The sequence below is a fragment of the Gracilinanus agilis genome, chromosome 1, assembly GCF_016433145.1.
Source record: "Gracilinanus agilis isolate LMUSP501 chromosome 1, AgileGrace, whole genome shotgun sequence".
Classification (NCBI taxonomy): Eukaryota; Metazoa; Chordata; class Mammalia; order Didelphimorphia; family Didelphidae; genus Gracilinanus; species Gracilinanus agilis.
Window position 1 is genome coordinate 80,619,879 of NC_058130.1, and position 17,290 is coordinate 80,637,168.

At 35.7% G+C, this 17,290-nt stretch overlaps 1 protein-coding gene across 1 annotated transcript in view; it reads left to right on the plus strand.

The window, feature by feature from the left end:
- The window catches only part of PKD1L1 (polycystin 1 like 1, transient receptor potential channel interacting), a 176,696-nt gene that overhangs the window by 19,709 nt on the left and 139,697 nt on the right, over positions 1 to 17,290 (plus strand). The window contains exons 4-5 of the mRNA XM_044656906.1: positions 4,764 to 5,017; positions 5,776 to 5,864. Coding sequence (XP_044512841.1) covers positions 4,764 to 5,017; positions 5,776 to 5,864 — 343 coding nt within the window. The remainder of the gene's footprint in view (positions 1 to 4,763; positions 5,018 to 5,775; positions 5,865 to 17,290) is intronic.

Genomic DNA, 17,290 nt, shown 5'->3' on the forward strand with positions numbered 1-17,290 from the left:
TGAAGCTACCCAAGAAAGGTGACCTATCCCAATGCGGCAACTGGCGAGGAATCATGCTTCTATCCGCTCCCAGCAAAATCCTGACCAGAGTAATCTTAGAAAGACTGAAGGAGGCCTTGGACAAGAAGCTGAGAATAGAACAAGCAGGGTTTTGTCAGCTCAGATCGTGCACCGACCATATCGTCACCCTAAGAATCATCATCGAACAGTCCATCGAGTGGCAGTCCCCCCTCTACATGACTTTCGTGGATTTTGAGAAGGCATTTGACAACGTAGACAGGAACATCATCTGGAGATTGATGCAGCATTACGGGATTCCCCCGAAGCTCGTCAACATCATCCAGTGGTTATACGAAGACTTTACCTGCCAGGTCATCCATAATGGGAAACTGACGGCTCCCTTCACAGTGAAGACCGGAGTGAAGCAAGGCTGCATGCTTTTGCCCCTTATCTTCTTGATGGTCATAGATTGGACCATGAGAAGAATTACCAAGGACAACAATACGGGCATTCAATGGACTCACACCAAACAGCTCGAGGACCTTGACTTCACAGATGACATCTGTCTCCTTTCTCACAAGCAGCAGGATGCGCAAGCCAAACTTGCAAGACTCTCTGAAGAAGCAGAGAAGACAGGTCTGAAGATCAACAAGAAGAAGACCAGGTGATCACAGTCAACAGCAGACAGGACCTGCCAATCCAACTACAGGGAGAAAACATCAAGGAGACGGACCACTTCACCTATTTGGGTAGCATAGTCAGAAAGGACAGTGGGGCAGACGAGGATGTCAGAAACCGAATCAACAAAGCCAGACAGGCATTTAACACCCTGCGGTCTGTCTGGATCTCCAAAGCACTGTCCCTCATCACTAAGCTCCGAATCTTCAATACCAAAGTAAAGGCCGTCCTCCTATATGGATCAGAAAGCTGGAGAGTGACGAGCGCTAACACCAACAAACTCCAGGTCTTTGTTAACAGATGTCTACGTCACATCTTGAACATCAGATGGCCTGAAAAGATCTCCAAAGCCAGTCTCTGGGAAAGAACAATCCAGTACCCCATTAGTCAGGACATAAAGAAACGTAAGTGGAGATGGATAGGACATACGCTACGAAAACCAGAAGACAATGTAGCCAGACAAGCATTGAGCTGGAACCCTTCAGGGAGGAGGAAAGTTGGAAGACCAAAACAGACCTGGCGAAGATCTGCTGAAAATGAAACAAAAACGGTCGGAATGACATGGGCCCAGCTGGGGGAAGTTGCCCAGAACAGAGTCCGATGGCGTGAGATGGTTGCGGCCCTATGCTCCTAAGGAGTCAACAGGAATAATAAAAATAAAAATAAAAATAAAAATAAAAATAAAAATAATAATAATAATAATAATAATAATAATAATAAAAGCTAAGGGCAAATTTTAACCCAGGTCTTCCTCACTCTAGACAAGTTCTATGCACTGTGCTACCTAGCTGCCTGACATTAGATTTTAAGAAGTTTTCTCAACAACAGTAATTCATTATACTTGAATATTGATATAAATGAAGGATTTGTGTTTTTTGTTGGTTTTGTAACTGAAGATTTAGAAAGAATATTTCATTCTGCTGTCTGTCCATCTGACTCACAGCTGAAACCTATATGTCTTATTCACCCTTTTAGAGTATGATCTCCTTGAGAGCAGTACTTTGCCATGAGGATTTAATAAATACTTTTTCAAGGCACTCCTTACTTCTACATGACAGATTACAACCACTCTCACTTTGAGAGTTTATCCTGGTGTACAGTTTTATCACCTTGCTGTCCACCTGGTGATGACATAGTACTCACATGACAGATGTAACCTTCATCATCAGGCCTATATTGGAAACCTTCTTAGCATGGAAGAACCCATCAGAGATTCCAGGCCATTGGTATTGCCTTCATGAGGTTATGGTTACTACCACAACTTAATGAACCACTGGAGCTGGGCTCAGTGAATGCCATCTATAATCATAGGACTTTTAACACAGAGGAATCAAATGAAGAGCTTCTCAGGCCTGCTCTATGGAAAATTGTGAAGAAAGATTTTGGTACTCAGACTTCCCCTGTCAAAGTTTCATTGTGATGAGTATCATGGTTGGTTTTAAAGACAATGGTAAGCTAGAAAAGATACAAAAGAAGTTGATCTTATGATGAAGGAACTGGAAATGTAAAGAAATTAGAGACATTTAGCCTGAAGGAGAGGACTTAGGGAGGAGCCAATAGCTATCTTCAAGTATTTGAAGAGATATCAAATGAAAGAGGGCTCTGACTTGTTTTGTTTGGTCCTGGCCATTGAACTACTCATCCACTAGTTAGTGAACTAACAGAGAAGGGAATTGAGACAGAGAAAACCCCAAATCATGAATATTCAGACACAACTGAAATAATTTAAAGATTACTCTAGAGGAAGGTGACTAGTGTGAGATGTCATAGGGATCTTTTGAAGGAATTGGAATTATTTAGCCTGGAAAAAACATAGAGAGCTAGTGATAGCTATTTTCTAGTATTAGAAGAGCAATCAAATGGAAAAGGGTTTTAATAGCTTTTCTTGGTTCTAGAAAGCAAAAATAGGTGGAATTTGACAAGAGGCAGATTTACTTAATTAATCAATCTAGGTTTGATGTAAATAAAATTTTTCAGCAATCTGATCTATTGAAAAGTTAGGTAGTGGCTTCACTTTCTCATGAATTCTTTAAATGAAGGCTATATATAACCACTTGTGAGCCAGAGTTAGGAAGGATTCTTGGTCAGATAAGGCAATAAATGAGGCCTTTTCCTAGTTCTGATATTCTGTGGTGCATAAAGAGATTATCATATTGAAAATAAGTTGGGGTGTCAATGAATAACAAGCCTAAAAGAGTTATCTTATCCATCTTCCTACTTTTAGAAAGACTAAACATTATCTACCCTGTTACAGATAGATTGTGATTATATCTCCAGGTGTGGCAAAGTTCTCTGATGCCGCTCAAATTAATATAAGTTAAAGTTCTATGATAAGGTTCATCTCTTCTTTGACATAGCTTCCAAGAAGATAAAAGTTTCAGATCACCTCACTAACTCCAAGGCAATTACCCAATAATCTCTCTGACAATATGATTTAGTAATAGATAAATAGTGAATTTATCCTGGTCTTAAAGACATCAGTAGAGGTAGATTCTTCAGGGATTAAAAAGTATATTATAATTATTAAATGTATTTATAGATTATTAATATTTATAGAAAGATATAATTGTATATTTACTAATTTTCTACCCATAAATTAAAATTTTCTCTATTGTAAACTCAGATTTTTTATCTTATTAATCTCTTTTTTCCCCACAGTGTACTTTATTATGTTCATCTCCTGACATGTTATTTTATATATTTATATTCACCCTTACCTTTGTCACAAAGAATATTTATACCTATTTTCATACTTATCTTTCTTCTATATTTTTCTTTCCCTCAAGGTATCTTCCCTCAACAACTCATGGGTATATTTAACAATGGCCTCTTAGAAAAGTCTTCCTTTTCCCAGATTTAAAATTTACCTTATAATCAAGAAACATTGTTTCTTGTTTCCTAGGCCTTTGAAGTCTTCTCACAGAGCCCTCCCAAGAATGTAAACAACTCTTTAAAATTTGCAGATGTTAAATTATTTGTAAGATCTATAAGTATATTTTGGGGAATGGTAATTCATCTAGCAGTTAACCCTACTTCTTGGCATATGGGAGTCACACTTTCATATTTTTATTTAAGTAGTTACAGGAATTATTATTTTGATCTTCTTGGATAATTTTGAATACTGAAATAACCTAGTGGCTTAATTACCTGAGGTATTAAGGAGTTACCTGACCTACAAGGTATAGGATACAACTATCCAAGTATCTCCTTCTCTTTCTCCTGTTGTATCCCACTGTGGAAAAGAGGGATTATTTTGTTTTTACTTTGGTATCCCCAGCAAAGGTAGATAGATGGAATAGTAGTTAGAATGATGGGCCTAGAGTCAGGAAGATTCATCTTCCCAAGTCCAAATTTGGCCTCAGACACTTACTAGCTCTGTGACTTTGGGCAAGCCATTTAACCTTGTTTGACTCAAGTTCCTCATCTATCATATGAGGGAGAAGGAAGTGGAAATATCTTTGCCAGTATCTTTGCCAAGAAACCTTCAAATAAGGCCAGAAAGAATTGTACACTTCTGAAACAACTTAAAAAGCCCCCCCTCCCCAGCACCTTGGACATACTAGACAGTTAATGATGTTGAGTTATTAAAGAGAATTGGATTATTGATATAAACCATCCAGTACCTCAAAATAAATATTACTCATTAAAAACATTTTACCTTCTGTCTTAGAATCAATACCAAGTATTCATTCCAAGGCAGAAGAACATCAAGGACTAGGCAATTGGGGTTAATTTGCCCAGGATCACAGAGCTAGGAAGTACCTGAGGCCAGGCTTGAACCCAGGACCTCCTGTCTCCATGCATGGTTCTCTGTCAACTAAGCCACCTAGCTGTCTCTTACTGATTTTTTTAACAGTTATTCTTTACAACTATTCATATTTTTGAACTTCAGGGTTTAGAAATATATAGTCACACATTCTTTCCCAATTCTCAATCCTTGTATTGGGGATGACCATTAGAAGTTAATTTTATCAGATTATAAGGTTTTTTTAAATTTTTATTATGGTTATTTCAAAATTTTAGTTTAAGGTGGAATTATAATAGTTTTATTTTCCCTAACATGCTTATTTTTTCTTTGTTTGAAGGACATCTGTGTATGTGTAAAAATTCCATTTGTAATTGGACCTTAGACAATGATTTACTACTCACTTCTGGATCTCCTATAATGGCCTACAGATGCTTGGAGATGGGACTGCATATAATTGGTTTGACAGTTTCTGATGTAACATCTACTGCACCAACTCAGAATCTATTTAATATGATACTGGAAAAAGTAGGTATTGGATTTCTTGATCTTGGCAGTTCATCTCCAGAAGCACTTATTCTGTCACCATTAAAGGTAGGAGCTCATATTAACTTCTTTAAGAAAATTTTCTCACTCTGTGATTTTCCACAATTAATTTCTTTGCACCTTAGTTTTTTCATCTATAAAATAAAGATTACTGACATAGATCACTTTGCTTAATTTGAGCTGTGATATGAGATACTGAGGTTAAAGACACAGCATAATTACTCCCCTTCATTTCCCTTTCCCCATATTTCCTTTTGTTTACTTAGATGTGGAATAGTACTGAATAGACTGAATGTATGAGGGAAACAAGATTTCTTGACTTGAAGTTAGTGTCCTGAGCATCTGTGCTTTTTCACACTGGATCTGGCTGGGTCCAATGTTTCTGTCACCTTTTGGCTGTCAAAAAACATCTGGTAACCCAAGGTTGATGTTTTGTAATATGACGTAATACAGATACTTACACAGACATTTCAATTGTGTATATTTATTTCTCTATTATAGAAATGACATAGTTTTAATTCCACTATCTTTTTAAAAAACCTTGGATTTTTAAAAAAAGGGAAATTACTTGAAACTGATTTTCACCTTTACTTGAAAAGTGAGTAAAGAGCTGAAAATAATTTGGAGAACTTCCATTCTGTTTAATGGTAAGGACCAGTGTTGCACATGTATGATTCACATACATAAAAGTTTGTAGTTATAATTAGGATGATATTAAGAGATAGAACTGATCACTGAAATCATAGTCTTCCCAAATGTGTATTTTAAAAAAACTTTTATTGAATTACCTTTTCTTTTTTCAATAGCATGTTTTGAACACACGTAGAGATCTGATTTTAAGTTTCAATGATGAAAAAACACAATCTCTTCCAAATTGGGCCGGCAGCAATAATAGGTAATAATATTAAAAATGATATACATCATTCACTCTCTCAGAAATAATAATTCTGTTTAACGAGGCAGCCCTACATAGTGAAAGAGCTCTGGCTTGAGAATCAAAAGATCTAGATTTTATTCCTATCTTTAGCATTAGTTAGCATGTTGATTGTTGACAAATCATTTCACTTATTTGGGCCTTAGTCATTTTTTAATCTGTAAAATGAGTGAAGGGGAGATAGAGTTGGACCAGACGGCATTTGCAGTTCATTCTGGCTAAGACAGTTGGTGGCAGTGTTCCATGGCATATTCATTTAGCACAATGACATACAAAAATAGGAGTATCTATGGAAAATTCTACTTTGATTTTGGATTCTGTGCTAGACATCCTTCATGAGAATGACAAATATCATTGACAAACTGATCTGTCTGCCTTTTTCCTTCTTCTCCCCCACTTCCCCTTTGTTTTATATTTATTATCAATGCTTTGGGTTATTGTATGTGTGAAGGAATTTTGTACATATTTGTGGGGAATACCTTTTTGGAGGAGAGCCTTTAAGGAAACCTTTCATTCTAACAAATCAGTCAGACAGTCAATAAATATTAAGTGCCTTCTATGTACTAGGCACTGTGCTAAATATCAGGGATACAAAGAAACTCAAAAGACAATAATCTCTCTTCTGTAGGACCTCATAGTCTAACAGGGGAGACAATTTGCAAAGAATTATGTACAAACAAGCTTTTTACAGGATAATTTGGAAAGCACTAGAACTGAGGAGGAATGAAAAGAGTTTTCTATGGAAGAGAGATATCAGGTTGGATCTGAAGGAAGCCAAGAGAACTAAGAAATGGAAATAAGAAGGGACAGCCAAAGAAAATGCCTGGAATTGGGAGGTAAAATGTGTTAAAGGAATAGCAAAGAGGCCAGAGTCACTGTATCAGAGAATATGTTGGTAGGATTGGGAGGGGAGATAACCATAAAAAAAGGTAGGAATGGGCAAAGGATTCTGAATACCAATATTTTATATTTGATCATGGAGGTAACAGGAAGCCATTGGACTTTATTGAGTAATAGGCCTTTGAAAAAAATGTTTTTTAAAGTTGGCAATAGAGAATAACTATGATAGAATCCTTATATTCTCTGTACCTGTCAGTCAGTTATATGACAATAAAGATGTAGCCTGCTCTAGAGTATCATTCATGCAAATCTGCATGTTTTATCATCTTCTGCCTTCATCAAAGTATACTTTATATCTGTATGGAATATTCTTATAAGAATTCTGGAGAGCTAGAAAAGTAGGTAGATGAGTCTATAGTATATGATACATTTTAATTGCCCCTTTTCAATAATAAAATCCATGATTTTTTCAAGCACTTGGAGTCTGGAAATTATGTTGCTTTCAGCATTGATCTGCTTGATTTATACTTAGTTCAACATAAATGTTCTTTCTATTAAAAAATATCATCATGGAGCATATCAGGGCCCTGTGTATTAGAGTCCAAATGTGGTAGCTCTAATATCATTAAGGGATAAAACAGTTATACAAATTTTGTTAGATATTTTCATTTTCTGTGTATATTTTATGTTTTTTTTCAATTTTATGCTTAAATGCACTCAAGATCATATGGATTAACTGAGTCTCTTTCCTGACTTTCTGTACACTTATTTTTTCTTCCACCATTTCATGAGGCAATAATGTTAGTTATATTCCACTATATTTCTCTGTGAGGCTTTACAAATAAGTTTATATTTGGAATTATTGATCTTGTCCATGATTGCCAACTTAAAGACCTCAAATGATTGCTTGATAAAGTGGCTCCTCGATTTTGTATTTTTTTGCATTACTCTCCTTGTGTGAGAAATGATTTGATATAAGTAAAACTACTTTAGGAAATTATTATCTATGTGAGACAAATAGCTCAGTGTATTCCCCTTCTATAAATAAAGAGATAAGGGCTCTGTGAAGCTAGGTGGCATCGTTATGGTGTCATAGTTTGAAGTGTCAAAGCGAAGATTTAAAGTTGTCTCCTACCTCCAAATCTGAATGTTTCTCACCATTCCCACTAATTAATACATCTCATTAAAAAGAGAAAGAAAAAGAAAACTTTGCTATAGCACTTCAAGTTTTAAAAAACACTCCCCTTATATTAACCCCATGAGGTAAGATAGTGGAACATTATATTCAATTTGAGAAATATTTTTTTCCAGTGCCTGCTGTTGTAGGTACGGACAATAAAAAAACAAAAATGAAAGAATTATATTCCCACCTTCTACCTCAAAGCTTATGTTCTACCAGGAGGGTAAAGTATAAAAATACAGAACAAGGAAAACTGCTTATAGCAAAAGCACTAATATCTGGGGGAATCATGGACAGCTTCACAGAGTGGACATTGCCTTAGACGAGCCTTGAAGTAAGATAAGATTTATGGGTGGTAGATATAAAGGAAAAACACACTTTTAGGCATGAATAAAAAAGTTTTGTATGAAGAAATGGAATTGAGAGACAGAATATTAAGTTTGGGGACAGACTAATAGTCTAATGTGTCTGGAATTTAGATTTTGAAAAAGGTATTAGTATGAAATAGGACTGGAAAATTGACTGGGAGCCAGATTATGAAGTGTCTCAAATACTTAGAATAAATAATTTATTTGTATTTGTCCCGTAACCATAGGGAACTGATACAGGTTTTAAAATAGATAAATCATATAGCATGAACTATCTATAAAGATGGTTTTGGCATCTTTTGTACAGGAAGAATGTAAGAAAGGCGAACCCTGGGGCAGGGACCCAATTGGAAATGACAAACTACTCCAGTATCTCTTCCAAGAAAATCCTGTATAGAGGTACAAAGAGTCAAACATGACTGAGACTGAACAATAAACAATACTCTAGGTGAGAGGTGGTCCAAGGGCTTGGTGTGATGGTAGTTATATGAGAGGAGAGAAAAGGATTGGTATCAAAGATATTATGGAGGTAGAATCAGTGATTTGATCATGGAGTGGATATGGGAAGTAAGGAACAAAGGGAAGTTAAGGAAGTCTTTAAGATTACTAACCTGGATGATTGTATGAATAGTGGTGTCAAAAAAAATAGGACAGTTTAGAGGAAGAATGCATTGAAAAGGGAAAAAACATTAAGTTCCATCCTGGCTATGTTAGATTTTGATCCCAGAATTTCCAAGGGGGAAACAATATTTGAAGAAGGTTCAAATTAAAATAAGAGCCAACTAGGCTAACCCATACTTGAAGGAGAAATGATTCCTCAATATACCTCAAAATACATAAAAGTTGTTTATCTAGTCTATATGTAAAAGACTTCCTTTGAGGGGGAAGCACTTCTAAGGCAGTCCATCATAATTTTGAATAATTGCAGTTATTTAAAAGATTTTCCTTACATTAAGTCTTATTTGCATCTTTTATTCTTCTACTTCTAGTTTTATTTCTGCCCTCTATGGCTAAGCAGAACAAATCTAATCATTATTTTCTAAATGAAAGCTAATATTTGAAGACTATTATTATTATTGTTATTGTTATTATTATTATTATTATCATTATTATTACAAAGAGACCCACAGATCCTGCAACCAATCCTTACAGATCATAAAATCAAGGATCATCCACATCGTGATAGCTTTTCCCTGGACATGTTGCAGTATATCACTGTCCTTCCTAAAATGTGTTGTCCATAAACTGAAATGATAATGTATATAAAGCAATTTGTTGGCTTTAAAGCCTTTTATAAGTGTCAGTTGTCATGATTGTCGTCTCCTTTTTTTCCAGATACTCTCTACAGGAGCATTTACCTTAAGTAGGCAATTGAGTGAAAAGGCAGGTAGATGAGCAATCACCCAGGATACAATCTCTACATATGCCACCAGGTGGCAGTTGGAGCTCAAGCATCTAGGTCCCCTTTAGTCTCTTTTGCCCATGCGTAGATGCTCTGTAAGCAGGAATAGACCTTTTAGGTCCTAGACTCTGAATGCTCAACCCAGATTCTATCTTCTCTCATTTAATCTAGTATGAAAAGTCTGAAGATTATAATTTACAAATTTATCAAAATGACTCAATTCCATTCCCATCAAGATTCTTATCACCTTCTTGGCTCTCTACAAGATTCAGACTACATTTTACTTTATAGATTATAGCACATGTAGTGAATGAAAATGAAAACAAAGCTACAACATGAAACATCTCATGCGACTGGCAACCTTCTTCTAGAGAGGAAGGTACAGTGTTAAAATGGATAGGATCCTAGACTTATAGTCAGAAACTTCTGCCTATCTTGCCCAGAAACTTAGTAGCTCTAAGATGTTAGGAAAGTCATTGAATCTCTTTTAGCTTTAGTTTATTGATCTATAAAAATGACAGGATTGGGTTCAATGGCCTCTAATGCCTCTTTCATTCTAAACCCATGATCCTCTGAGTCTAAAATCTTAATTCGTTAATGGTCATGACCACTCATGTCAAAATTTCAAGTTCTCAACTTTATTTTCACAAAAGGAAACAGATGTGGTCTGAGCAGAACATTTATAAAAAAAAAGACCATCAAGTATTGTCCCAATTTCAAAGGCACTGGAAAGAGAAAGGAAAAAGTTTCATTATAAAGTAGATAGAGATCCTCCACCTTTACTCCTTTGGGGCTATATCTTGATTTCTTATAAATGATTAGGCAAAACTAGGAGTCTTATGGTCTCTCCAACATCTCTCCAATATTTCCAACATCATTTTGTGCTAACTCTAGACTAAGTCCAAGGTCCTCATAAATTTAAGCTCTCATATCTTCTAGCATGTCTCCCCCTCTTCCAGATAGCCACGAATTTATAATAGTTTCAATGCTTTTAACTCATGCCTAAGGATATATTAAAAAAAATAAAGGGGAAAAAGCAAAGGGGCAAGGGAGGGGAAGATGGGAACAAGGTGCTATGTCATTCTGATGTGGGCTAACCGTGGGTAATGAGGGAAGTAATAGAAATGGGACCCTAATACTCTGAAATCTTGCATTTCTCACTAGTTAACACTGGTTAAAGTAAAACCTGTAGTTTCAGCTTTAGTCAAGTATGAAATGTAGATTGATCAATTACCCACTCTATATTGGATCTGTAATATTCGATACTGGGTATCAGCTTTGTACCTAATTTATTTTATTAATTACTCATACTGTTCTTAGAACTGTAAGACATAATTAATTACTTATAAGGGTCCTCCAGCGTACCGTATACCTCCCCTACTCCATGTTCTCATTCTAAAAGGGAAGAGAGACCTTTCCCATGTTGATAGACGATGACATGGTGGACAGTGGGGAAACATGGAACCTGTGTACTAGGGACTCTGACATTCCAGAAGAATCCTCCAAACTTGCACATCCTCCTTATTCCCTATGGCAACAAACCCCAAAACATAATTCCACCTGAATTTGGAAGCTGCCACTCTACAGTAGAAGCTGCCATTCTATGACGGAGGCTACCACTCCTCAGTGGAAGCTGATACAGTACAGCGGAGCTACTATTCCATACTGTCAGCTCCAAAGAGGCTATTCTGCTAGCCTCTGGACTTTTCCATCAGCCCTAAGGCTATATGATTAGCCCCCAGACTATTCCACTAGCTATTAGGCTATTCTACCACCATAAACCACTTCTTCTTCAAATAAAATTCTTTTCTTCTTTATTGAATGGAGTTTAAGACTCTAATTCTTGGGTCAAGACCCTGCTACCAAATTGGGTGTGTTTGCCCCATATCAGTTCTTCTTAAATTCTCATCACATTTTCATGTACTATTGTGACCCTCCCTCTTGGTTATTTATTTATAATGTGCAATGTTTTTCAACCCCTATTTCTGTTGCTCTGCCTCCAAAAATACAAACAAAAGAAAATGAAGGAGAAAACACTGTACGTTGCCACAGCTGAATATTATGTAGAAAGTAGAAACCAATAGATCTTAAATGATTTACTCATGGTACCATGGCTATTAAGTGTCAGAGCCATGCTTTAACCAAGATTTCATCACTATAAGACCAATTCTACCATTTGCTACTCCATGCCACAGATAATTTTATATTTTGATAGACTTTATTGCTTCCATCACCATTCTCATTCTCATACATAGAATTTATTGTGTGCATTGCAAATGCTTTGGAGTTTACATTATTAAAGAAAGACACAAATCTGGGCCCCAAAGAACTTTCTGTAATCAGGATAGAATTAATTTTTACAATTTCATAGTAAATAGATTTTAAGGAACATTATCTCAGAACTTCAAAATTATTCATAAGTTCATCTTGATTTTAAATTTCATATTGCTGCTAATCATATTTATTCATGTATTGAAATCTATGTAAAATGTTTCTAAACAGGAGCACTAAACCTTAGCCCTTTTCATTCAAGAACTACTTAGCAGGGGCAGCTAAGCACCAGGTTTGGAGTTAGGAGGCCCTGTGTTCAAATCTGATCTATATCCCAAGTCATATTCCCATCTACCCATGTGATCAAGCAGTTGTTTTTCTTCTGTGTTTCTGCTCCCACAGTTCTTCCTCTGGATGTGGGTAGTGTTCTTTCTCATAAGTCCCTCAGAATTGTGCTGTATCATTGCATTGGTGCTAGTAGAGAAGTCCATTACATTCGATTGTGCCACCGTGTATCTGTTTCTGTTTATATGGTTCTCCTGGTTCTGCTCCTTTCACTCTCGATCAGTTCCTGGATGTCTTTCCAGTTAATGTAGAATTCCTCCAGTTCATTATTCCTTTTAGCACAATAATATTCCATCACCAACAGATACCACAATTTGTTCAGCCATTCCCCAATCAAAGGGCACCCCCTCATTTTCTAGTTTTTTGCCACCACAAAGACTGAGGCTATGAATATTTTTGAACAAGTCTTTCCCCCTATGATCTCTTTGGGGTATAAACCCAGCAGTGGTATGACTGGATCAAAGAGCAGGCAGTCTTTTAGCACCCTTTGGGCATAGTTCCAAATCAGTCAATCTTTAGAACCTCACAGAACTGTTATTCACCATTGCCTTTATGGGTTGTTTTAAACAATATAGACAGTGGCAAAATCTTTTCCAGCCAACTGATATATATTATTTGAAGAGAATTGCAGGTGGAGATACAGTGAATTCAGTTGTAAATCATAATATATTGTTTAACTGAGAACAGTGGTCTTTTTAAGTTTGCTAGACATATAGCATGAAAACAAGGATTGAGTCCTATCTCCATTTTTTTATCTCGTGCTATGCCTAGGATGGAGTTTTACACAAAATAGTTATTTAGTGAATGTTTACTCAATTGATTTAACATATATTTTCTAGGTATGTAGTCAGCCATCCTGTGAGAAGAATTTGTTTATCAAGATATCCATTAGTTCTAATTCCTTAAATAGTGGTAGGGAGTCTTAATTTTTTTTATATTGTGAAATGAAAATTGTAGAAATGTATCTGTAGAAATTCATTCTCAATGGGATTTTTTATTTGTCTCTTTCTTTGCTTGGTCCATTCAACTCCCCAAAAGGAATGATGTCCTTCCTGTGGCAGCAAAGAGTAGAAAACTTCTATAGTTACTCAAGAAGGAGCAGACAAGTTATCTTAAGGTCTTTCAAGCCACTGAAGGATTTCAGTCTGTGGATTTCTGTTCTGAATTCAGCTGATTTCTAGAGGCTGTGAAAAGCCTTCAGTATTTAACAGAGGAATTTCTATTTCTTTTTAGATTGAATAGAGAGTCCCTGGAGCTTATTGAGCAGAGATGTGACATGGTCAGACTGGGACTTTGGGAAAAATCACTTTGACAACTATGTGGAAGATGAAATGGAGTAGGTAGAAACTTGATGCAGAGAGGCTAATTAGGTTTTTGCAATAATTCAGGGAAGAGTTGATTAACTTTACAGGAACTAGAGTGAGATTAGAGAAAAGGGGACAGATTTGAGAGTTATGAGGAAGTAGTATATGTAAGACTTGGAAATTGATTGGATGTATGACATAAGAGGCGGCAATTTTTGTTTGATTTATTAAGCATAATAATAGCTAACAGAATTTTAAGGTTTGCTAAACATTTTACACATTATCTCATGTGGTCCTGGCAGCAACTCTGTGAGGTTAGTGCTGTCATTCTCTTCATTTTAAAGATGAGGAAACAAGATCAACAAGATCAGGTTATTTGTTCAGGGTCACCCAGCTATTAAGTATCCGAGATAAGATTCTAGCCTGGGTCTTCCTAATTTCAAATTCAGTACTCTATCCACTGTGCCATGCTGCTCATTTCCATAGCTGTGGCATGTGTTTACAAGGTCTTTTTGCATGTGTTACATTAAGGAAATGGTACCATAATAAGTGCCTGTCCTGTTCATCCATAACCACATATAGCATGTTTAAATTAAATATCAATAAAGAGAGCACAGTGTAGTGAAAATAGTACTATACCTGGAATAAGGAAAGATTGAGTGGGAAGAAGTTCAAAATATATCTCTGACAATGAACTGTGTAAAGTGTGGACAATTCATTTAATCTTTCTGAATCCCTGATCCTATGAAACTCTTTGAGCCTCAATTTCTTCACCTATAATACTTCTAATGCCTAACTCACAAGGTCGGAAGATTACCGAATAATGTATGAGAAACTGCCCTGAATTTTATCTATATCATTATCTATAATATATATTTTACATGTGTGTATACATCAATACACAAAAAATGTCTATTATGTATGTATATGACATACATATGCATGTGCCAATTATGTATTAATACGATATACCTCTATGTGTGCACGTGCATATATCTATATATCTACATAAACCTTAAAACCATAAATAAGCATCAATTAATATTAACTTTCTAAAATACTCTTTTCCTAGGCAGCATTTGAAAATGCCAAAAATAGCTTTTTCCTAGAGTTATCATATTGAATAATACCCTGCTCATGTTATATATTGAGACAGAATTATCTACAACTGGATTAGTAATCACTTTACTCATTCTATCAACATAAGATCCAGTAGACTTAATTTCCAATTCTGGTGCTCACTCAGGATCAAAGGGGATGTAACTAGAAGCTTTTATTATGAACGAATAGTGCCACAAGAAGCAAATGCAGAATGGCAATTAGCTTATTTTGTTTAACCATCAGAATCAATGTCTGACTTGGGCATGGACTTCAGTACATTTTTTTAAATACTCGTCACCTTATCCATAAATTTGTCATTAAGATAAATACTCCACTTGTAGCCTTGTCTTTCTTGGCTCCTAAGTACGTTACATCCCATTACATTCTGCACCATGAGAGTACCCAGGATATTGGAGCCCAGGACTAGCGTTTCAATGAGAGTTCAGAAAATCCCCAGAGACAAGGGGGATTACATGATTCATTTGATACCCTCAATTGAAGGGTTTGACATTGGTAGTCTAGTACTCTGTGCCTAGTACTCTCAGATTTTTCTTTTCTTTTCTTTTTTTTAAGCATTTGTAATCTCACATCAGCCCTCTTTTATAACTTGGAACACTTGGAACCAATAAGTAGCTCTAGCTTCACTTACCAGTAGAAGTAGATTGATAGAAAAGCAAACATTTGATTTTCCAAAAGTTGGCATCATCTATATTCAGCTGGATTCTGGCAGAATGTTTGTAGGTGTCTGGGGAACTGCCCTGAATACAGATAATCAAAAAGCATTTGTTTACTAATTATGTTTTACTATCCTGATGAGTTCCAAACACTCATGAATGTAGAAAGCAATAAAAACAAAACAAAACAAAATTGGACCATGGTGGAAGAAATTTTGCTTTATATTTTTGATGTCTTAAAGAGGTCATTTCTTAGATGATTACCTCTGACTTATAGCTGAAACTTTAGTTTACAGTTTAGCTTCCATTTGAAGCAGTGGGACATATAATCAAGAAATATGAATTTCTGATAGTCATTACACCAGAAATTCTGATTAAAATAAATTTATAAACCAACCTAAATTAATTTACTTATTCAGTGCTATGCCTATCAAACTGGCAGTTTTTAAAATAGAATTAGAAAAAAAATTACTACAAAGTTTATCTGGAAGAACAAAAGATTAAGAATATCAAGGGAACCAATTAAGAAAAAATGTGGAGGATGGAGGCCTAGTGCTATCAGATCTCAAACCATTCTATAAAGCAGTGATCATCAGAACAATACAGTATTGTCTTAGAGATAGATAGGTGGATCAATGGAATAGACTTGGGGTAAATGACAGTAGCAAGATTGTGTTTGATAAACCCAAACATCCCAGCTTTTGGGACAAGAACTCACTATTTGACAAAAACTGCTGGGAGAATTAGAAAATAGTATGGGAGAGATTAGATTTAGAACAACATCTTACACCTTATTCCAAGATTAACTCAGAGTGGGTAAACGACAAATACAGGGAAATCTCAAACAAATTAGGTGAACATAAAATAGTATACCTGTCAGATCTATGAAAAAAAAAAGAACTTAAGACCAAGCAAGAGACAGAGAACACTACAAAATATAAAATAAATCATTTTGATTATATTAAATTAAAAAGTTTCTGTACAAAAAAATCAATGCAACCAAAATTAGAAGGAAAGCAACAACCTTGGAAAAAATGTTTATAACCAAAACCTCTGACAGAGGTCTCATTTCTCAAATTTATGAGGAGCTAAGTCAGTTGTACCAAAAAATCAAGCCATTCCCCAATTGACAAATGGTCAAGGGACATGAATAGGCAGTTTTCAGATAAAGAAATCAAAATCAATAAGTATATGAAAAATGTTCTAAATCTCTCATAATTAGAGAAATGCAAATCAAAACAATGCTGAGGTACCACCTAAAATATTAGCCAATATGACAGTAAAAGAAATAATAAATGTTGGAGGGGTTGTGGCAAAACCAGGACACTAATGCATTGCTGGTGGAGTTGTGAATTAATCCAGCCATTTTGGAAGGCAATTTGGAATTATGAGCAAAGGGTTTTTAAAGAATGCATATGCTTTGATCCAGCAATACCACTACTAGATTTGTACCCCAAAGAGATAATAAGGAAAATTATTTGTACAAAAATATTTATAGCTGCACTCTTCATGGTGGCAAAAATTGGAAAATGAAGGGTCGTCCCTTGATTGGGGAATGGCTGAATAAATTGTGGTATGTGATGGTGATGAAATACAATTGTGCTATAAGGAATGATAAACTGGAGGATTTCTATATGAACTGGGAGAACCTCAGTGAACTGATGCAGAGTGAAATGAGCAGAACCAGAAGAACTCTGTACACAGAAAGTAAAACATAGTGGAACAGTTCAATGTAATGGACTTTGCTACTAATAGCAATGTAACAAGGCAGGACACTCCTGAAGAACTTATGGGGAAGAATGCTAACCATATTGAGAAAAAGAACTATGGGAATAGAAATGCAAAAGTAAAACATATGACATCACTTATCAGATGTATATAAGGATATGTGATTTGGGGTTT